Here is a 24,280-nt window from a genome sequence, read left to right as displayed (position 1 = left end):
GTCATAAAGTGGAGTAAAACTCACTTAGCAGCTGTTTTGCCTAGCAACAGAAATTTTGGGCTCAATTGTGGTCATAAGTCAAGAACTACCTGTATTGGTACCTCTCAATTTTTCCTCCCAAAGAATTCCAATTTGCCTTTAAATACAGTAAGTTGAAACTAACACAAGTAAATGGTATCACAGAGCAGGCACTTTGCTTTTGATGTATGACTTGAATGGAGTCATACACCAATGAAATGAAAATAGTTACGTATTTGCTGTATGGAATATAGAATATGTCAGGGTTTTTTTTCTTGGCAAATTGGGATTCTGTGGGGGAAAGAGGAATACCAATATATTTAGTCAAGTTGTCGTAATTACATTTTATTCCAACTTTATTACTTTATAAGTAACCCAATGCAGCAAACATATATAATACCCTTTCTTCCTCCAATTTTTTCCATAACAGTTAAACTGTAGAAATTATGAAAGAATCACTGGCCTGATTCAACGAAATTCTTAGGAATTAGTTATTTGATTTATATCCTGCCCTTATTTTGCATGACTCAAGGTGGTACACATAATGCTTCCTCCTGTTTTTCCTCAACATCCCTGTAAATAGAGTTGGGCAAAAGTTCATTTTCTACCAATACGTTCATATTTTTTAAAATGATATTTATCTAGGTCAGTGTTTCTCAAACTTGGCAGCTTGAAGTTGCTAAGATTGAGAAACACTGCAAGGTGTTCTGATAATATATTTTTATTTTCTTTACTTTATGGAGGCATAATTTTAAAATTAGTTGGCTTCACAAACAGCCGGCTACTAAATAAGATTTTCTACTTACTAATTTAATTTACTAGTAAAGTTTAAATGTTCTTTTCAATTAGAACTTCTTCATAGCCAATTGAGAAAAACCTTTATTTTCCATCTAAATATGATCCATTCTCATTTGAAAAACTGAATATATGAAAAAACACAAAACCTTTATTCCAGTAACAGTATCATTGACTATTTGAAAACTACAGTTATTCATTCACAGTACAAAATAGTAGGAATTTCTTATAACCATGACTGTACATTTTACATATTTTAAGCGTTAACAATTTTAAAAATTGATATCAATGTATTTGTTTCAAAAAACAGCAAAAGTCCAATAAATCAAAATAGAATTTCATGTTCCAAATATTTATCCTATACAAACCACGACACTAGAATATCACTTTACACATAAGAATTTGAGTGCTGTGTAATTTTAAACATAGAAATTAATGCTTAAAGACTGAACAATTAACAATCAAATAATCAGGCCTGAGTTCACAAACAAAAGGTTAATTTTTGTAGGATTGCTATGTGTTTTAAAAATTACTTTTTAAAATCATGTGCTGCACAAGCTCATCAATATTTAGAAAATATTCACGAGGTCAGATTGGAAGTATGCCATTAGAGTAATATTTTATTTAAAATAATGTATTTGCCTTTTGCCTAAACCTATGTAGCCATATCATGAACAGGTATAATCAATAATTTGTTATATGGATCATACCTATGGACAACTATAAGCCTGTTGTCACACATCACTGTACACAAATCAAATATCAGAAGCCTTTATTAAAGTATATATGTTATTTGCCAGATTTATTTCACTATAGTAAGACCAAAATATTGGATGTACTTTAAAAGAAGTTTGTTTATCCAACTCAACAAATCCATGGTTACACCTTCTGTTAAAAACATAAAATGAAGAATTGCTGCAGAAGGAAGAAAAATTAGCATTTTATAATTTTAAGTTCAGAAAAACATGAGAATGGAAACATCTATTTAAATATTTATCTAATAGTTCTTAAATTTTGCTACTCTAACTTTTCTGAGTGAGGTCAGCATCCATCAAAACTGGTCCTCTTATTTGGTAGAGAAAAGACAATTTCTTTCCTTTCATACACATTTCACCTGCACTGTTAACTAGGCAGACCTTTGTCCCCAAGCTCTTTCTTATGGATGTGGCTCAGTGGCCTATTTTATTCATAAATTTTAGCTCATGTCAGTAAATAGAACTTTATCCTACTTAATGAGATCAGAGTTAAAGTTGGTGTTATCTAAAAATATTTTTCTTAAAATCCAAACTTCTGAATACATTTTTAAAAGCATGTTTTTGGTATTCTAAAAAAAATTGAGGTGAAACAAAACAATTTTATTGTGATTAATGAAATCATTTTTTAAAAAGGAGAAATCATGAAATATATCCTGAAGAAAAATGCTTCTCGACTTTAAATGTCTTTTTAAATTCCATGCTTGTGTTAATATTAAAGGTTGACAACATAATATCACAGCTATAATCCAAGCATTCTCTTAAAATGGTAGTTCATTTGCTTGGCTCACTGTAAAAGAGAAAAGTAATCTGCTATAAAGGCAGCTGCATCTATTCACAGGCCAAAATATCTTTAAATAAGCCCCATAATATATCCAGGCTCACTGTATCTAAATTAGTTTTAAATGTACACCTCATAGAAGAGACTGAACAATATTTTTTTCCAGCAAATCAGTGAACTGTTTTCTTTGAAATTCAGGTTGTTTACTATTTTGGAAACAAGTAATCCTTATTAAAGAGTTATAGTAGTTAGTGAACTGTTCATATGCCTTATTTATTTTTTGTATCTTATGAATGCTAGGTAAAATATTTGGTTATACAGTTACTATGATATTGGCCATGTATAAAAATATTTCAAGAACTTTTACACCACTGAGGCATGAAGGATCCCTTCCCATTATAGGTCAACTTCCATGTATAGCCTTACATCAAATGAAATTTCCATTGTATAAAAGAACAGTAAAACACTTGTATCATTAGTTACTATCAAAGCTCTGCTACTTCCAGTGATATTACATTGGAATGCAAGTTTTTATTAGTGGGGTGGAGCTAAAGGAAACATTTTCTATAGCTATCTTAAGAAATTCAAATACATTAAAAAAGCTGAATTTTTAACAAACAGCATTGTAAAGATATACTAGTATTTTACAGTTTTGTAAACATTTTTCATATATTATAGGAAACTTGTATCTTCAATATATTTTTCTTTTTAAAAAAATGTTTAATATTTGGGAAATCCTTCTAGACCATAAATAAGAAATTTAAAGAAACCTTGAACTATACAAAGAACTGCATATACAGCATATTTAGCATTCACAATTTTTACACATGTGGCTAATTAAACATACTTCAACAAAATATTGACAGTACATAAATCGCACAAGTGATTTTTTATGATAAATAATATTATCACTGGTCCAAAGATACAAAATAAAAGTACTAAGGCAGAAAAATAAAGTAAATCCTTAAGATATATTTAACACCATTACTGTTTATAATTGAGATATAATTTAAGAAAATACAATTCACATTCACAGCATAAGCACCTTTGGTTTCTTAAGCAGCAAATGGAAACAGTTTAAACAATGAAAGATACTGAAAATAAAGGTTACACATCTTCTCAATATAATTTGCTACATTCCAAAAAATTGTGTATGATAGATCACCAATGTTCTGGGAAAGAAATAAAGGGGAAAAACTTCCCTTCTCCTCTATAAAGCAGTATTTACTATTGGCTTTTACTTAAAGAAAGCTTTTACACTAAAAACTATATTCAGATGCAAGTTGATTGTTTTCTCCAAATTGATGTAAAAAGTTTATTCTTTTATATATTCCGACAGGGCCTCAATGAGAAAAAAAACACATTTCAGTAAATAACATTGTTTTATTTAAAGCTCATCTGCTTAAATCTGAAGAAACAAAAAGGCTTCTGCCAATGGCAATCAAATCTGATTCCCTAACAAATATTTATATGAAGATGTACTGCTTGTACTTTAAGTATCCAGAAAAGTTACCAGCTTTGCTGCTCAATTGATATCTGTTCCATCAATATGCAACTGTACTATTTTAATGGTTGGATATCAAATATAATAAGCATGATAAAATTAACTAAGCCTTTTAGATAACATTTTTAAAGTTTATGCCAAAAATGTAAGTGCTCTGGTTGGGCAGACATTTAGATATTAAGAGGTAAATCAGAGCATTCAGTTTGCAGTATTTTTCAATGTAAAAAACCTCTATTCTACAAATATTTTCAAAACACTCTGTTGGGGAAGAATGTTTTAAGGTAAATAATTGTGGTTTTGTCCACCAATTTTAGCTCTCATATTTTCCCAGAAAATGCCACATTAATACATTTGACCACAAGTCATCTTTATTTATAACTAGATATATCAGAGGAAAATTCAAAAGCCAAGGTTTAGCACATACTTCAGATGCATATGCTGGACCCTGGGTTGCTGATAAATCATTTGATTGTATTTGTAGAAATATACAATAATTAGGATATCTAAAGGAAACATAACAATTGGCCTCGGCTATACAACAGGTGATGTAGTATTTATAGGATTATTGGATGATATATTTGTTGGTAATTCCAGTGAAACTAGCAGTACTAAAATACTTCTAGCTTATATAACAATTTCCATGCCAACTCCAGAAGGCAGAAATCCCACATTACCACCTAGTCACTTAATGCACAAATTTTCAGGTCTTGTGCACTTGGAACACCCCAGTTTGCAAATGGTAGTAAATTATCTGACCATGTTTATCAGTAGAAGTTAGCAAGACCAATCAGCACATAAATGCCTAAAATTGGTAGATATGCAATCTTTATTTATTAATCATTACTCTGGGTGCTCAGATTGATACAACCTGATTTGAAAACAATGAAATTTAGGGCAGAGTCTTGTAATTACTTAAGAAAAGTAAACAGATAGACAAATGAAATATATTAGTCACTGTGGAAATATTTCTTTCTCATGTTCATTTCATTATATCAAATTTATCCAAATCAGTTTTTTAATAGGCATAAAACAATGTTAATCATCTTGCTCACAATTATAACTATTATCCAAAGAGGTCATTTAAATCCTTGCTAGCCGAGCTGCTGTTTATCATGCTGTTTGTTGGTTGTGTAAAGTTCTGAGGATTAAAGAAAGGATTTCCCTGTAAGCCAAAGCCAGTTTGTCCCATTACATTCATCTGTGTTCCCAAAGGACAACTGTTGGTAGTAGCCTGAGGAGGTGCAAATTGATTAAGCCATTGGTTTGTTTTCTGTTGTGACAACTGATTCATACTAACTTTGGGTTTTTGAGTCCCAAATAGACTATCTAAAGCAGACATATCAGATGTCCTGCTTTGCTGCACAACTGGTGATGTAGTGTTCAAAGGGCTATATGATGGCATGTTTGCTGCTGGCAACATATTCATGTTAGCCATTCCAGAGACACCAGTATTACCAAAGAAATTCTGGCTTGTGGTACCAATCCCCATGCCAAATCCAGAAGGCTGAAACCCCATATTAGCATTTAGTCCATTTCTCTTAGTGTTTTCAACAGATGATGAAAATCCCATTCCAATACCCACTGAAGAAAAGCTACTTGAAGAAGGAAGTTTAGGTTTGCTGATGGGTTGAGTGGTCAATGAAGCTATGTTATCTCTCAGAGTATCAGTCAAGTCCTTTGTCTAAAAATACAAGACAATTAAAATCATTTTATAGCAGCATCAATTATCAAGTTAAATAATAAACACCAATGAAATAATTTTATTTTAAAACCAGATATAGTTTTTAACATATGACTATAATTGAACCTGCAATTTCAATGGTAAGTTGTGATGGTCATAAAGCAAGTCACATGTCTTCACCCAATTTTACAATTGCAGTGGTCTTTAGGAGAATATGGGAGTCATAAAACAAGCACATTTTGTGCCAAAACCAGGAAGTAAAGACTGGTTTCTGGCAAAAACATCATAAACTGCAGTCAAATAATTATTGGAAGCTGTCTGTAAAGAAGGCTAGTATTCAGAACTTTTGTTAAGAAAATATCAGTTTACCAAATGTTTACATTAAGATTAGGTGGACAACAAAGAAATACTTAACGATCTATCTCTACTTTTAGGGGAGTTTGCCGGTATCTCAGTATCAGGTAAAATCACTTTCTGAGATGTTTAAACATAGCTGCTGAATTGGCTTTCTTTAATTGCTGCTAAGATTTTACCACTTTCCCATTTTCACTTATTTGCAGTCCAATATATTTATGAAATCAGTTAATGCACCCGTACCTGTTTCACTGGTGCAATAATTGCATGAGACTGGGGTTTAAGTGGCTGTTGGTTTTTCAGTTTTTGTGCTTGCTCTTGTTCCTTTGCTAACTTCTGCTTTTCTTCAAGTGTAAGTGACCCCTTCAAAAGAACACATTTGTTAATGGATAGCCTGAACCAGCTGTGGCTAACTAGCTTTACAAAATCAGCAAGACTAACGAAAGAGTTAGAAACATTTGTTCAAATGCAAATACCTGCTCATTTTTCAGACACCCATCTGATCTACCTGATGTTTGCATCTCAGCCAAATCTCATTTTTCTATATATAGAAAACACACTCAGCCTTTTTTCCTCATCTGTCTTTTTAAAAATAAAATAGCAAAGTTTACTTTTATTGCCTAACAGATATTATTGTAATTTATTAGAATTGTGAACAATTCCCTGTAATATAAAAAGCACTGTTTTCAAGTTTTGAAAGTTCAGTTCCACTAGGATACCAGCTACAGAAAGTTTTCTATCTACCTTCCACATGGTAGCTGAAATGTGAGCCTTTCCATTCTTGTTTAAGATTAAGAGCCAGGGATTTCATTGACAAAGGACGCTGTCTATCCCTTTGCCAAATCTATTATCAAGTCAGCTGATAGCCAAGGACAGTAAAACAGAAAAAGGTTTGCCCTCTACTAGAAATGGACATTATTTGTCTGATTTTTAAAAATTTGGGATATTGGTGTTGTGTCTTGCTGTTTAGTAGGACTAAGAGAAGTAAAAGAATTATAACAAGATAAAAAAGTCATGGTCTCATTTGAGATGGTGATGAGCCTGTATATAGATGGGAGGTTGAATAACTGGTCCTGTGGTGCAGCTGGAACAACCAGAAGCTGAACATGCTTAAAATGTAGAGATGAGAGTAGATTTTAGGAGGAGCCCTTCTATTTTACTAACTCTTACTATATTTTGATAACATGGTATCAGCAGCAGAATCCTTCAAGTTTTGGGGTTCTATAATCTCCTAGGATATGAAATGGACATGCAACCATCATTAAAAAGGGACAACAAAGAATGTTCTTCCTGCATCAACTCAGGAATTTCAGACTGTCCCAAGAGCTATTGATACAGTTTTACTGAGGAATTATTGAGCCTGTCATTTGTATTACTCTGTCTAGTTTGGGATAGTTAAGATTGCAGAAAGAACAACGGCAACCAGCCTGCCTTCCATAGAAGATGTGTATATTGCATGGGTCAGAAGAAGGGCTGAGAAAATATCTAGATTCCTCACATCCTGGACATAAACTGTTTCAATTTCTCCCCTCAGGACACTCTTATAGGCCACTGCATGTCAAAAAAACTAGTCACAGGGATAATTTTTGCCTTCTTGCCATTACTCTGTTGAACACTTAATTTTCACAATGCTGTCTTATGTCTAAGTATATTTACCCATGTTGTATGGCTGTAATATTACTATTATCTTTCTTATCTTCTTTACTACCTCCTTATTGGTATTATGATGATGATTAGTATACTCTCTTGCTTTGAATCTACACTTAGAGCTTCTGCACCAGAGACAAATTCCTTGTGTGTCTAATCACACTTGGCTAAGTATTGTATTGTATTCTTTTGTTGATGGTTGACACAGGCCACATAACAACATTCACCTCACACCTCACAAGACAAGGTATTCCAAAAAATGGGAGCCACCACAGGAAAGGAGTGTGTACTGGACCATAGCCCCTTGAATTCCCTCATATATCAACCCCTAAGTTTTCTCTCCCTGACTGCACACACAGATTGGCTCTCCCTGAAGTATCCTGGACTAAGACAAGTACAGAGCCCTGGTTGCTCAGTAGTTAGAATGCAGTATTGCAGGCTAACCCTGCTCACAATCTGCAATTTGAGCCTGATGAGTCAAGGCTGACTCAGCCTCCCATCCTTCTGAGGTCAATAAAATGAGAATCCAAATGATTGGAGGTAATATGCTGATATTGCAAACCGCTCAGAGAGTGCTACAAAGCACTACAGAATGTTATTTAAGTCCAAGAGTTATTGCTATTGCTTTATAGATAAAAACCAGCACTGTGAACTATATTTGAAAACCTACTGGTAAGTGCAATAATTGGGGAACTGTTAGTGTATTACAATAGTATTCTCATTTGCTAATATCCTAGCTGGCATAGTTGCAGTTTTTAATCTGTACCAGTTCCAAGTTGTTTTCAAAGGTGGACACATGTAAGGCATTTTACAGTAGTCTAACAGCAGATCAATAAAGGCTTTGGTTTCTGTTGCCAGAGTTTTATAATTCAGGTAGGTCCACAATTGATGTCTCCTATGAAAAGCAAATGATCTTCCATGGTTGATGATAGATCTTTTAAAATCAAAAGCCTGCCATTTAGTTACCATGTTTAAAACGGGGGGTGGGAGTGGGGCTAAGGCAAGTTCCATTGCTCCCAAATATCTGCTAAATTGTAAATTATATTATTCGCAGCAATTTATGTCATTTGTGTAACAATTTAAACTTAAGTTTAAGCTATTTAAGCTTAAGTTTAAATATTAGAATAAATTTATTTGCCTCGCCCAGATTGAGATGCAATGGATTTGTCTATAATTTTAGGGAAATCTCCAGTTTGTCAGCTGTATCTGAAATCATCTAAATGGAGGTTCATTAAGTGAAGGTTTCATTGCAATTGTTTTCAGTAGATTAAAAAAGATTAAACATCAGATATATCTCTTCTATGCATATTCTTTACAACATTGAACTGCTTGGTCTTCCTGGCCTTATCTTATATCTCATTAAATATATATATAACATATCTCATTATATCTTATATCTGATTAGTTTGCATTAAAACTATGAAGACAACACCAAAAATGAAGAATTCTATCTCACCAATCCATCATATTGAAATCTACTCTGGATTGCAGACTCCATATACGTGCTTGTGTGCGTATGTGTGTATATACATGTGCATGTGTACACACATGTATGCATGTATGTATACACACATACACCATTGCTCATTATTAAAATTTACCTTTCTTTGATTTGTCATTAATCCATTCTCTTTACAATCAGGTCCACTAGTTAACGTTCCTAGATTACTTAACATTTTGTCCACCTGTTTGAATTAAAACAAAATAAAAAAATGTTTAAAACAGTTACTTGAAACCAGTATTATATTCATTTAATAAACACAGCACCAGCTGGTTGCCACTGTGTCAATCACTCACTCTCAGCCCAAGCAACATTACAGGGTTGTTGTGGGGAAAACAGGAGGAAGAAGGAATAATTTGTACATTTGTCACCTTGTGTTACATACATACATATATCTTACTTGATTGCCTGAACTGCTAACTTTTGATTCTTCAAGTGGCTTCATTTGATTAGTTATATCCAAAGATCTGTAAAAAGGTAATTATAATGTTATAGTTTCAACCTCAAAAACACAGTAAGAGTTACAGAAATATATTCCAAATGTTATCAATACAAATTAAAAATAATTTGCATTGAGTTTCCTTTTCAACATAATTACAGTTAGTAATTATATTATTATTTAGAGGTCACATCAGCTTCTATATCACAAATTTACAGGTTAAATCAAAGCAGCATAAATTCAAAGGTTAAAGTAATAAAATAGAATTAACACAAAAACAACACAGGGTTACTATACAATAAACCACATATGGCTAGAAAAAAAATCAATATTCAACCCCTCCTTGGCTCTTGTCCGCCACAACAAATTAAAAATTCACCAGAGTTGATATAGTTTTCCTTTTCTATTTTGCATGCATGCTGAAACTATTAAAATTCTCCTCCATCTCTCACCACCATCAGTAAGATAACTATGCATGTGGATGGGTGTATGTGTGTGTCTCTGTGTTATTTTTATCTTTGCTCTGCCTGCAGAACAATTTTGGGGGCACTGCGGAATGCCTCCTTTGCTCCCAATGCATGTCTATACTCAAAACAAAAATATTTTCACTATTGCTATTAAGTTACTTGCATTAATAAACTATAAAATATGTCACCCCATTTAAAAATATGAAATGTATATAACAGAGCATAGATTCTTCCAATTTCTCCTGTTTCTCTCATTTAACTATATAACAGTGTTGAATATAAATTGAAAACACATACCTATAATGTATTCAAATTTTATGAGACAAGCCCAAGATGTCTGAAGTTTTAATTTAAACACATCATTGGTTCAATTCACACATTACACTAACCCATGGTTTGTTTTAACAATGAACTGAAGGCATAACTCATACATAATACTAATCAATACCAGTTCATGAACTCAAATTAAATGTCTATTGCAGTTTAACATGTACTAGTCCAGTCATTATTTGAGTGTGGTTTGGTGTAGAATACTAAATTCCTATCCAAGATGATGGAAGATAAAGTTCACAGTCTGCTTATATGGAAAATATTTTCCAAACTGTTCAACTGTGAAGATGAATGGCAGTTAGCTAACTTTATAGGGTTGTGAAGAAGTTAAGAAAAGTACTATAAACGTCCTTGCAGTAGAATATTAATAACCAGTTAACTTATTAGTATATACCAGTGATGGCGAATCTTTTAGAGACCGAGTGCCCAAACTGCAACCCAAAACCCACTTATTTATTGCAAAGTGCCAACACGGCAATTTAACTTGAATACTGAGCTTTTAGTTTAGAAAAAACAACTCATACATTAACATCTTTCATCTTAAAAGAAAAATACAATAACAAAGCTTTCAATGATACAACTTTTTATTGAAAGATAAAAGTTTGCATTTGGCATACTTTTGAACAATTAATGTGATTTTTGTTATTGTATGCATGCTGATAATTTGTCTAACCTTGGCTCATACTTCGTAACTTTGAGAGCAACACATGCAGCATTCAGGTCATTTGTTAGTCTGTTTCTGGTCTTAGATTTGATATAATTCAAAGCTGAAAACAGCTGCTCACAAGCATAAGATGATCTAAACAAAGTAAAGAAAGCAATCCCAAGTGCTTTCACTGGCTTAAAATTATTTGGTAGAGAATTCCATACTTTAAGGATTTCATTTTCAGAACTAACTGTACTAACTTTTGTCATCTGTTTTTGCAAGATTGCCCTCAGTAAGAGCGAGGCATGCTTTGGCTCCATTTTCGCCAGGAAGAGGCTTGGAAAATGGCTTTTTCCTGGCGAAAACAAGCCTCCGAGCTCTGATGCTGGCGGAGTGAGGCAGCAGAGGCCAGAGCAGACCCTTCCCTGTTTCCCCTTGCTTCCCTAAAGCCTCCCTTCCCTAACCTCCTTTCCAGCTCTATTTTCTGCCACTGCGTTCAGGGCAAAAAAAGAAGCTTGTGGGACTACCGGTTAAAAAAAAAAGTTCAACCAGACCTTCCAACTTTGCGAGATCTTTTTTTTTTTTTTTTGGCGAGAAGTTGGAAGGTCAGATTGAACTTTTTTTTTTAGTCCCACAAACTTCTTTTGTTGCCCTGCACACAGAACAGAGCTGGAAAGGAGGTTAGTGAAGGAATGTGGTTGCCCTCGGGTGGGGGTTAAAATTTGGCATTGTGGATGCCTTGGGGTATGGTGGGGGTTAAGGTTTGGCATTGTGGATTGTGGAGTGTTTGTGCTCTGGTGGGGCTATTCAAAACACAGGGATTCCCTGTATTTTGAAGCACCCTTTGTGACTGCATGGAAAGAAGCACTCCGTTTCTCAAGCTCCCCATTCCAGACATACAGAGCTTGCAATCTCTGCCAGATCTCCATTGGGATAAAGGCTTTTAGCTCCTATAGAGAGCTTCCAAATGCAGCCAATCCCGGCATTTGGAAGCGCTCCATAGGTACAGAAACATTTTTTTACCGCAACGGAGATCTGGCAGAAGGCTCCATTTCTCAAGCGCCCCATTTTTTAATCCCAATGGAGATCTGGCAGAAGGCTCTGTTTCTTAAGCACCCCATTCCAGGCATACGGAGCTTGCCTTGGCAGAGATCTGGCAGAGACTGCAAGCTCCGTATGCCTGGAATGGGGCGCTTGAGAAACGGAGCCTTCTGCCAGATCTCCACTGGGATTAAAAAATGTTTCGGCACCTATGGAGTGCTTCCAAACACAGGGATTGGCTGTGTTTAGAAGCGCTCTATAGGAGCTAAAAGACTTTATCCCAATGGAGATCTGGCAGAGACCGCAAGCTCTTTAGCTAAGTTTTCACAGGAAAAAACCATTTCTCAAGCCCCTTCCTAGGCAAAACAAGCCTCCGGAGTGAGCACACCTAGCTCTTCTTAAGAGCAATCCTGCAAAAAGAAGCCTTTGGAGCATGCCTGCTCCAGAGGCTTGTTTTGGCTAAGGGGCTTGAGAAATGGCTTTTTCCTGCAAAAACCTAGCCAAAGAGCGGGACGCACTTGCTCCAGAGGCTTGTTTTGGCTAGGAAGCGGCTTGAGAAATGGCTTTTTCCTCTGAAAACTTAGCCAAAGAACGAGGCGCGCGTGCCCACAGAGAGGGCTCTGAGTGCCCCCCTCTGGCATGCGTGCCATAGGTTCGCCACCACTAGTGTATACTATTAATACAATTTATCTAGCTTTTTAGATAGAAAAACTCAAGAAAACCAGAAAATTCCCTAACAAAGCAAAGAGATAATATTAATGAATTCATTGTGACAGCATGATGCTTTACATACTTACTTTTGTTGTTCCTGCATAACATGGATTTGTTCAAGTTTGGTCTTGTGTTCAGCTTCCAATTTACCTAACATCTCTTTTATGACTGAAATAAAGGAATTAAACTAGAAGAGAAATATATTTAACATGAAAAAATATGAAAACACCAATCTTCTAATATAGAATATGCACCAAGAGAAATCTAACAAATTGAAATGGGCATCACAAAATTATTATGCAAGGAACACAGTGTGACATTCAGCAATCCTATGCACACTTAATTAGAAGACATGCTGAATTCAATGACTTTATTTATACACTTACTGCAAAGTATATGTAATATAAGAATACGCGCCTTGTGGGCTTTTTCATGTATTTTTCATTAAGTGTATAAGGACTGTAGTGATGTTAAAGGTGTGTTGACTAGTGAAATAAATGAATCTGTATTTTTATACATAGGTGCTGCTATGTTGTTGGATGAGAACCTGAATATGGTGAAAAAAGCAGTATGAGTATGAAAATTAATGTAGCATAGAATGCTTCTTAAAGACGGAGAAATGGATAAAAGAGAAATATTAGGATATGCAAATGCTGGTAGAAAAAAATACTGCAAGGAATGAATGTTTATAAAAGAAGTTACCATTTCTGCATATAAGCCTGTACTTCTGTCCACTTTGTTATATGGAACTGAAGCTGGAAGAAAGAATGAGGATCAAATTGCAAAACAAAAGAGGAAGGAAACAAAGTAATGGTTGGATGGAATTGATAAGAATCTCAAAAAGAACTGAAAAAATTCAAGAAAAAGTAACATATTGAGGAATGGATGTCATAAAAACAAGAATGGTTTGCAAGGACAGAACAGTATACAGCAGCGATGGCAAACCATCTAGAGACCGAGTGCCCAAAGTGCAACCCAAAACTCACTTATTTATCACTGGATGCCAGGTGGGCGTGGCCCACTGGGTGGGTGTGGCTGTGATGGTCATGGCAGACTGGGTGGGCATGGCCAAGGTGGGTGTGGTCGCCTCAATGTTTCTGGTGGGGAGGGACGCCTGTGCGGGCCGGGCAGGGTTGGGGGAAATCCAGGGGGGTCTCTGGCAGGTGGGGTGGTGGGCAGGAAGCTCGTCCTGTGTAGTGAGGTGAGGCAAGGCAAGGCAGGGCGGGGGTGCCATTGTCGCAGGGGAAGGTGAGGCAGGGGCTGGGGCAGCGGCTGCCTGACACCATTGGTCCCCACACACAGAGGCCAGCGAGCGCATGGGGGCTGGCAGTGTCCATCAGCAGCCACAGCCGGATGGCCCCTCGACCTGCACACTCTGGGGCCCTGCAGTCCACCGCCAGCAGTTCAGAGAAGCTGTCTATGAGCTGAATGGCTGGCCGACAGCTGAGGAGGCGATGCAGTGGGTCATGCCCGGGAAAAGGAGAGCATGTGAGGTCAGGAGGGATGGGGGGAGGGAAACCCGCCATGCTGGGATGCATCCGGCCACGTGGGACCTCGTTGAGTTAGCGAGGGGCAGGTTGAAGAGGGACGGTTGCCATCTCCGGGGCATGGCGCGCGTGCCCACAGAGAAGGCTCTGAGTGCCGCCTCTGGCATCCGTGCCATAGATTCGCCACTGCTGGTATAGAGTCATCACAAATGTTGGTATAAGTTAGTGTTCGACTTCCTTCTTTTTTTCTACTATCATCTCCTTCCAATTTCTTTTCTTTACTATTTTTTCTTTTTCTGCACTTTGCAAAACACTGCTTATCCTGAAAGGGAATAGGGTGATGGGTACACAGGCATATATGTGTACACAACACTGCAGTTTTTAAGGTCTAAAAATAGTACCATCTTAAAATAATACAAATTAACAAGCTGCCTTGTGAAATTGTCACCAAAAGACACTTGTTTTCTGTACTTAACATGATCTATGCATGTAAATGTTTTTACATTTATTTCCCAAATAATTCAAACACATTTGTATACAATGTTTTTCTTTCTTAGTCTATGTGTATGTGTGGGTCTCAAACACCTCTTTTAACATTCCCCTAGATAGTTGCCTCTTCCAAAAGCCTTCAGGCAAATAAATTTAATGCAATTACTCAATAATGGCATAAAACAGATGTTCAGTACACTTAGATTCTGAAACTTTATAAGTGATTTAAATATTAGGACATGGAAATGAAGTCTGCAGAAACTGATAGATTTCTCTTCAAGCGTTCCATAAAAAAAGATTTAAGTGAGGACAGGGATGGGGGCAAGGGCTTGTTGTTTTGTGATTAACATTTCTAGTCTCTTGGTCACAACAGATGATTTTTATCAGTGATCACAACTTTGGAGGATATAAAGCAATATTGCACAGCTTTATTCCCATGCTTAATGTTCTTTATAAGCTTTCTTTTACATATTTGGAAAATATTGGAAGTCTAGTCAGGTCACAATACTTTCTATAATATTGTTGCCAATTGATCCAAAGAGAAATAAAGAAATAAAATGAATGTTTTATTAATCCTCACACTATTTTTCTGAAATTGTCCAGATTTCTTTACTAGCAATATTTTTTTCATTCAAATTATCAATCCCCTTCCAGTTTGCAGCCTTCTTTTCTATAAATACAACTGTATTTATACTCCCTTAGTGAGGTCAAAATATATCCATGGGCATTTGCAGGGGGAGGGAAGATATGAATGCCTGTCCAAGATGGAACCACTACAACTTAAGACTTGCATCAGATATCACCTTGCAAGTATATAATGACAACACTGATGTCAAGGTGTGTTGTCTCTTTGGCATAACTGTACTTCATTGTAGTGACTATACATATTACCTACACAGAAAGTTATTTTTATAATTTCTACCACCACCATCTCAAAAAACCAAAACAACTCAACCAGTGCAAATTAAGTGTGATCTTTTCTTTAAAGAAGGCTCCAAATTGGAAAGTCTGCTCCTACACCAAAGAAATCATGGGATTAAATGAACAGCAATTCAGTTCCCCTGACTTTTGCACAATTGCATTCAAAATAGCTTTAATGCAACGTAGTGAAATGTAAAATGAACATCTTTATGAATTAACTCTAATGTTACATTTTTATAGTGAAAATATATGATTAATCAACCTACCTGATTTAGATTAAGATTGTTCTCAATGCTAAGAGGAATCAGATGTGGGAGCACCTTTCCTGCAAGTTGTTCTTTTGTAATTCCCAGCTTTTTGTGACTAAATGTACATTTGTAAATACCTGTTATGAAACATTAATGGTTTAGCTATTCATTTTGTTATAATAAATTGCAGTCATTATATTTTACTTTGAACACAAGACTAATTTCAATTAAATGGAAACTTCCATTGCACTTGATACACACACACACACACACACACACACATATATATATAGTTGCATACAAACATTCTGATAACCCCCAGTCAGTCTACATGTATCAGAGGAATAGAAGCTGATACATAATATAAAGACCTATTTTTTTAAAAAAAAAAATGAGTGCATATCTATTATTTATGTGCAGTTGCTTATAGAATCAAATAATATGTAGTGAATATGACAAGAACACACTTCCAAATTAATCACATTATTTTATAAGATGTTAATAAGGCCCCAAAAAGTGATGACTCACTGACTACAATTACCTAGGTAAAGATGAATGCTCTGACACTTTTTACTTCTCAGGTTGAGTGTCCTATTTACTTTCAGCAACCATGATCTCCTCATGATAGCTATCTGTTCATTTGAGAATGAAGGTAATGTATGTATAAATAAGGGAAATCTATTAAAAAAATCTCTAAACATGTTCTTCTAGCCATTTCAATTGCAAGAAGTGTTATTAAGAAACAGAAGCTACATGTAGTTATTGAAGTCAAAACAAGTTCTGGAAGACCAAGAAAAATCTCTGCTAGAGCTCTCCCAAACTGGCAAGATCTAGAAAATGGAACACACATATCACTGTTAAAAAACAACTGGGATGTTCAGCTAATACTAGAGTAGCTGACTAGAGTTACTGCTTATATAACAAAGATCTATGTGTTTAAACAGATTTGCTAAAATTGGGACTTCCCATTTGGTGCTGGCATTCAGTAATTTAGCAGGATTAGATTATTCCAGGGGCTTTGAATTGTTTTAGTTCACTGTAAATTTGCCAATCTCAGAAATTACATTAGAGCCCAACTTGCTCATTCTTCTGGGCAAGATTAGTCTCTTAAACTATCTTTAAATTGAGTTCTGAAGTATTTGGCCATATCTTGAGTCAGAACATAGAGAAGTTTCATAGAGAAGAATAGCAAAGACTACAATCATGTGGGGTTTTATAATCAGTGAAGAAAATGAAGCTGATAACAGAGAGATGTTTTAGTAAAAAAAACTGATCAGAAATACACCTCTAAATCAACCATAAAGAACTTACAGAAAAGTAAGACAACGATTTTGATATTCCCAGTCTCAGACTGAAATGTTATTGAAAATCTGCCAGGAAATAATCCATTGTATATAAGAAGATTTTCCTGAACCAGTAGATATTTTCAAGAAAGAATGGAAAATCTTCCAGAAGGAAGAAATAAAAAGCTGGCTAGAGGGAATTTTGGAAGCTTTTCTGCTTGCCAAATGAGATATTACAAATATTAACCGAAAGATCAAAAAATGGTGGCAAAAAAATCAGAAGGACCTTTTTATTAAGATATAAACTTTTCTAGCTGAATTCATCAGATGATTTTATGCACTGATTGATGTACGATTTAAATTGTGGTGAACCAGAAAGTTGGGGGGGGAATAGATTGGTTATGCTCATGTAGGTTAAAAGTGAGACAGATGACAGATACCAGATAATTTTGAATTGGTAAACAATTGCACATAAACATTATAATTGTGTTCACATTTGCAGCAAGATTTCATGCTTAACTTTATCCAAGAGAGAGATTGGTGTTAGCTTCTGTTCATTTAGGGATTCACTCAAACTTAAATTTGAACACGGCTGTCTAAACTGTTATATGCAATTATAAATGTATAATTATGTTTGTATTTCTTTTAGTTTGAGGGAATAGGGAAACAAAATGTTGAAGTTGATTATTTTTTTGACTAGAGATAATAGTATGTTCCTGGGTAGTTAATATATGTTGATACAGTTTGAACTTAAAAGAAAATATTGGGAAACTAAACAAGTTATACACCTCTGAGCCATATTATAAACATATGTTTTTGAATCAGTACACCAAAATATTGCGGAGGAATTACTGTAGATAACACAAAAAATAAAAAGTTGTATTACCTAAGATTCCCATAAGGACTGCAGGTTCTTTGGAAGGAATTTGTTGCAAAAAAGGCAGAATATCATCAAGAACAAACCACTTATCCAAGTATTCCAAAATTTTTCCCAGGCAGACTAAGGAATTTACACGCACCTAATAAATATATAAACAAAGCCTCTGAATTTTTATGAATAAAGGTGATTTAAAATGAAATTTCATAAACAAGCTATTTAATCACTTAAAACATATGTGTACAAGGGATGTACATTCCTATATCTCCTTTCCAGACTTAAACAGTGTGTGTTTATGTACCTATCCACTGAATTAGAATTACTATGTTAGTAATCAGAAAGTAAAATACAATCTATATCAGCTACTTAAAGCTTTTAAGTAGTATTTTAGCATCTGATGAATGAAATAGAAAAATGAAAGAAATGAATGGAAATTTAATAATATAATAATCAAATAAAGTATAAGGCTAGATTAAAGATAAATGTGAAAGTTTAATTTATGATCAAGCCTTAATCTCTTCTCAGAAAGATATATGAGTCTACAGTTCAAATTCCAATATGTGAACATTCAATGGAAATTGAAAACTTCAGGAATACAATGATATGGTTGTGTAAAGGGTCCCTATGCTATTAGAAATCTTATACAATTGAGGCTGCTTTGTATGGAGAGTCTAAGACATGTAATTCTTTTTCTTTTTTAGAGACACTATTTTGGAAGCAGGGGGCATAATGATGAAAGGGTGAGAGTAATTGGTAAGCTATTTCACTCTTCAAATATTAGCTATATATAATCAAAACAGTTTTTGCTAAAAATACAAAAAAACCCTCACACATGCCAGAAATCAAGTAATATTGTTCGAACTAAAACAGCAAAATGCAAACAATTATAAAGAGCTCTGAATTAAAACTTACAGCAAGAGATGAAGTTTGTAAACATGCATTTTTAATTCTTGGTATCAATGAATTTTTCATTGATGGATAATCTATAAGGTTGGCAAATGTGGGAATTATATTTAAACAGAGTTCCTGCAAATAAAAATACCACAATCATCATATAAAAATTGGATAAGGTTAGAATTAACTTTTAAAAACAAGTAATTTTCAAGCCATTGATTTTAATTTCTGTTTACAGTAAATGATTAATATTTTAAGACAAAATTTATATTTAGGTCAAAGATAGGATGAAGGATGGAGTGTGGGAAGCACACATATGTAAAACATTTTGAGGTTGGATCACTCTCACCTTATCCGAATCATCACCTTACACTGGAATAAGAAATTCTATCCTTTCATGAAGTTGATATTGAAATGGACCGTTCCAATCGTAAATGTTCAGAATGGCCTGCTTTTCAACCAGATCGCTTCTAGTAAAGTTTGAAAAATATGCCCAACTTTGGAATGCTTTTGTGAAACTAGAACAGGGAGCATTTGAAAGTAAGAATGATACATTTAGGATCAGAACTTTTCAATCTCAAAACATTTTACACACTTCGAGAGAAAAGAATATTTGTTCATCCTTCCTTTTGACCTGAAAAACAATCAGTCAATGTTATAAGAAAAAGTGATATTCCAAAATTAAAGAAATGCAAAAATTAAAAATTTATCCTCGTATTGCTTTTTAAATATTTTACTGCATTGTGAAACCTTATTCTAAAGACTGATAGAAACAAATACAAGAAATAAAGATAGGATAAGAGAATCTTTCAAAGATCCCAAATACATTTCAGCTGTAACAAAGTTGAACAAAAGATATGGTTGTCAGACCTGTATTTGAATTGATGGTGCTTCTAGGGCTCTATAAACCATTGGCAGAACACTGTTCTTTATTTCATCTGGAGGTGTTTTTGTTAGCAGTAGATCCATTTTTTGAAGAAATATCAAGAGAATCTGTTTATGAAATGTAAATTTTAAAAAAATACTTTAGCTTATTTTGTTAATCAGACTAATATTTCAGAATAGCTTTTGGTACCAATCTGCATTCAAATGTCAATGTAAATATAACAAACACATTCACTTACCATATTGCTAGCCTGTAAGCGTGGAAAACAAGAACACCAATTTTAAAATCAAAATTACCAGTATATACTGTTGGAATGTATAGCATAATATAATTACTATATCCACAAAATGAAATACACTAGACTTAGAAACTAAATCTCTCACCTGGCAGAAATCTATTCCAGGGAATTCCATCTAGGATTCTGAAATAAACTTTGGCCGTAACTTTACACACTGAATATAATTGTATAAAGATATAACAGTTCTATCTTTTCTTTTCAGCATGTCAGTGTAAACAGACTTTAAGGCACATATTTTTGTCAATATTTAATGGGAAATGCAAAATATTCATCAAAAGGAAACAAAAGTAATGTTTAAGATACAAATGTACCTGGATTGGTTCCTGTTGTCTAAATACAGGGCTGAGGTCAGGTAGAATTAGTTTAATGTATTCTTCTTTGGTACATTCCTCCGCAATGAGCAGAACATTAGGCAGAACAAAAGGTACCATGTCTGGATTTACAAATTCAGATGTTAAGCAAGGCAAAATTCTTTGCACTATAACACGCTGAAAGAAAATAGATACTTTACTTTTCAAAGATATAAGATTTATATAATTAATCTTAAATATTATAAATAAAAATACAGCATTGTTAAAAAATAACTTTATATTTGGTGCATCCTATAACTCTTTTTTAAAACATATGAAATCAGAAATATTTATCAGTCCTAAAATAAATTTATTACAGAGAATGCACATTTCATCTACAATATACAGTATTCCTCAGGCATTTATTAATATATTTTGAAGTTACTAACCTTAGGTAGTTTTGGTAAAACTTTTGGCAGCCCTTTGAAAAACTGTGATTTTTGAAGATTATCCCTTTGGAATAAAGAATCAAAGTACTGTAATGTCATGGCCCCAACATCACTGAAGAATGGTATCTAAAAAAAAAATAAGAAAGGATTATTTAGATGATAAATGTTATATATTTGGCTCATCAAAAGTACAATAGCATTTAATTCTAATTAAGGTTAATAGGTTATTTTATGAATTGTCTTGAGTGTCTGAGAGTTGGGCAGTATACAATTTAATAATAAATAGATGTATTAAAAATAAAATTTAAAAATAAAGGTAAAAATCATTTTTCCTGCTATAGTTTCATAAGTATCACCTATTTTCTAGACAACTACATGATAGTCTCTAAAAAGATACAGGTAATCCCCGAGTTACGAGTGTTCACTTAATGCTCGTTCAAAGTTACGTGATGAGCGCCCCCTAATCCTTACGAGCAACTCCCAAAATTACGAGTATTGCAGCACCACAGCAGTCGTTCATCCTTACGAGCTGCCGCAGTGGTTCTGCAACACTCACCCAGGTTATTCCCTCTCTCCTCACCCCCGCTGCGGGTCTCCCTAGGCACTAGACTTTCAGTACTCACTCTGCGAAGATGGAGAATCTTCGCTTTCTTGGCTGCTCCAGGCCTTTGGTGTGTTTGCAGAGAATGGAGGCCTAAAATAACAGCAAGATGACGCGAGATCAGTGGAGCGAGATCTCACACTATTGATCTTGTGTGATCTCATGGTACTTTAGGCTTCTGTTCTCTGCAACAGAGAACCAAACTGAAGCCGGGGGGGACACTTCGATGTGACTCCGGAAGCTGGATCGGGGCTCCAGAGGCCTGGAAAAGATCTCTGCTGCCCAGATCTATGGCTGCAGAGTGATTTCACACACACCACCGGCTGATCCAGGCTCCGAAGGCCTGGGAAAGGCCTTTGCTGCCTGGATCTATGGCTGCAGTGCAATTTCGCGCCCCACGCAGCCGATCCAGCTTCCGGAGGCCTCGGAAAGACCTCCAGAGTCCAGAATAATGGCTGTGGAGCGATTTTACAGCCCCCTTGTGGCCCAATCCGGGCTCCGGTGGCCGTTTCCAAGCCTCCGGAGACCGGATCCATGGCCACGGAGTGATTTTGCAGGGGGCCCCGGGGCCCGATCTGGGCTCTGGAGGCCTGGAAAAGGACTTTGCTGCCCTGATCTATAGCTGCAGAACGATTTTGTGCCACTCCCGCAGGCAATCCAGGCTGCAGAGGCCTGGAAAAGGCCTCTGCTGCCAGGATCTATGGCTATAGTGCAATTTCACACCCCACGCAGCCGATCCGGGCTCCAAAGGCCTGAGAAAGACCTCCAGAGCCCAGATCAATGGCTGTGGAGCGATTTTGCCGCCCCCCGTGGCCCGATCCAGGCTCCAGACACCTTTTCCAAGCCTCTGGAGACCGGATCCATGGCCGTGGAATGATTTTGCGCCCCCTTCGAGGGCCGATCTGGACTCTGGAGGCCTTTTCCAAGCCTCTGGAGCCCAGATCCATGGTCGCAGAGCACTTTTTGCGGCCCTTCGCAGTCCAATCCGGGCTCCAGAGGTCTTTTCCAAGACTCTGGAGCCTGGATCCATGGCTGCGGAGGGATTTTGCAGCCCTCTGCAGCCCAATCCGGGCTCCGGAGGCCTTTTCCAAGCCCCTGGAGACCAGATCCATGGCCGCTGAGTGATTTTGTCCCTCCGCAGCCCATCCACGTTTTCCGGGCTGCGGGGGGCTGTGGACACATCCCCTGGCCTCAGATCGGAGCGGCAGCAGGAACCGTGGCAAAGAGGAGACAGACCATTTCCACGTGAGTCTCGTGCAGCAGGAAGGAAGGCGGAAGCATGAGGTATCTTAGTGGGTCAGGGATGCCTTGGGGGCTTGTTCCATCACTAGGCCCACCATGACCTTCCCAATCCTGAGATACCTCATGTTTTCTTAACGAGGCACATGCATTTTAATGAGCAAGAGAGTGATCTCGCTAAAGGAACAAGATTCACTCTACGAGTTTTCAAGTTACGAGTGGAATGGGCAGGCTCCATTACACTTGTAACTCGAGGACTACCTGTATTCTGTCCAAAAACAATTCCAGGGAATTACTGAGCACTGGCTCTGCTAATAAAAGAAATTTAATCTCTTATATTCCAAATTCCCGTAAACCAGGGTATTTTTACAAAACATTTTAAAACTCTATATTCATTTTTTGTTATAACAATTGAAGACTGCCTTATGTTCTGCCGTTATTTCTATTTACTTACTTTAGTCATTTGGTCTGCATCTGGTCTGACTGCAGGAGTGACATTTAACAACAATTTCACATGTTCACGGACATCTTCTGGGATGTTCTGAAGATTACTGGAATTCAACCGACTAAGCTGTACAGAACACATCATACATCATTAACAACAACAAAAAATCCTGCCTATCGTGTGTTTATTACATAAAAATCTTTATGGTTTAGAATTTCATCATGTACAATATACATTTTCATGCTCACACATCAAGTCTAATATTTGAAACCAGCCATTATAAATCAATACATGTAGTCCTTAAGATATAACCATAATGGACCCTTCCCATTACGGTTGCATGTCAGTGACCATTAAGCAAAATGGCCTCACTTAATGATCCCACTCCTTTGTCTCCCTGATGCAGCTGTTAGGCAAACCTGAAGATTGTTAAATGGAGCACACGGTGCCTCAGAGGTGGGGAAGGTTCTGGAAGGCTTATGCAGGCCCAGGGTCAGTTGCCCCAGGCCTCCCATACCCCCTGAGGCACCCCATGTTCTGCTTCTCACCCCGTGGGGTCCCCACAGTTCTTTAGCATCCTTCCCACCCAGTAAGCAGGGGAGATCAAGCCAGCTAGAACTCGCAAGCCTCCAGTTGCCTTCCAATCCAGCAAACAAGAGGAGATTAGGCTGGATAGAGTTTGCAATCTCCAACATGCAAGGGGAGATCAGTTCACCTAGAGCTTGCAATTGAACAATGGGAAATCCCACCCAAGGACATGCAGGATTCTGCTTGCTCCAAGGCCCAGCAGCGCTCAACTTGACTTTTTGTTTTTTGCATCTTCAGAAAGAGATACTTGGTCCAATACAGAATCCGTTTCTTACAGCCCCAGGCTTGTGGCAAATTCATACTATTTTGCAACAGGTTCTTTTCTCACAATACTATAGACTTTTGTTTTAAGGAAGGTCCACTTTTTAAGGAGACTCTATTTGTGGAGTTTATGGAGCCTCCTTAAAAAGGGAACTCCCTATAGATTTGCTAGAATAACAACTGCTTTGCCATGAGGCTACGTCTGTAAGAAAGCTGATCCTGTATTGGGCTGGGTATCTATCTCAGAAGCTGCAAAAAAACCTCAGAAAAGTAAGTTGAGTGTTGCTGGGCTGTGAAGCAGGCTGAGTCCTGAAAGTCCTTGGGTGGGAAGGAAGACTGCTGATCTCCCCTTGCTTG

The 24,280-nt window shown here is 36.3% G+C and overlaps 1 protein-coding gene across 2 annotated transcripts in view; it reads right to left on the bottom strand.

Annotated features, from left to right (window-relative positions):
* Nucleotides 1-944: 944 nt before the first annotated feature.
* Nucleotides 945-24,280, bottom strand: part of SCYL2 (SCY1 like pseudokinase 2) — a 35,402-nt gene continuing 12,066 nt past the window's right edge. The window contains exons 7-19 of one of the 2 annotated variants that reach the window (XM_039354067.1): nucleotides 23,084-23,200; nucleotides 20,790-20,915; nucleotides 20,362-20,538; nucleotides 19,991-20,002; nucleotides 19,737-19,859; nucleotides 18,885-18,998; nucleotides 17,982-18,114; nucleotides 15,831-15,949; nucleotides 12,754-12,854; nucleotides 9,434-9,500; nucleotides 9,134-9,217; nucleotides 6,129-6,248; nucleotides 945-5,531 (exon numbers count right to left, since the gene is read on the bottom strand). In XM_039354067.1, coding sequence (XP_039210001.1) covers nucleotides 4,914-5,531; nucleotides 6,129-6,248; nucleotides 9,134-9,217; nucleotides 9,434-9,500; nucleotides 12,754-12,854; nucleotides 15,831-15,949; nucleotides 17,982-18,114; nucleotides 18,885-18,998; nucleotides 19,737-19,859; nucleotides 19,991-20,002; nucleotides 20,362-20,538; nucleotides 20,790-20,915; nucleotides 23,084-23,200 — 1,911 coding nt within the window. In that variant the 3' untranslated portion in view covers nucleotides 945-4,913. The remainder of the gene's footprint in view (nucleotides 5,532-6,128; nucleotides 6,249-9,133; nucleotides 9,218-9,433; nucleotides 9,501-12,753; nucleotides 12,855-15,830; nucleotides 15,950-17,981; nucleotides 18,115-18,884; nucleotides 18,999-19,736; nucleotides 19,860-19,990; nucleotides 20,003-20,361; nucleotides 20,539-20,789; nucleotides 20,916-23,083; nucleotides 23,201-24,280) is intronic. The other variant, XM_039354068.1, reaches the window with a different exon arrangement.

The sequence above is a fragment of the Crotalus tigris genome, unplaced genomic scaffold, assembly GCF_016545835.1.
Source record: "Crotalus tigris isolate CLP2741 ecotype Arizona unplaced genomic scaffold, ASM1654583v1 scf7180000018548.2558034, whole genome shotgun sequence".
Classification (NCBI taxonomy): Eukaryota; Metazoa; Chordata; class Lepidosauria; order Squamata; family Viperidae; genus Crotalus; species Crotalus tigris.
The sequence above is the reverse complement of the archived record's forward strand: the minus strand, read 5'-3'. Positions and strand labels throughout refer to the sequence as shown.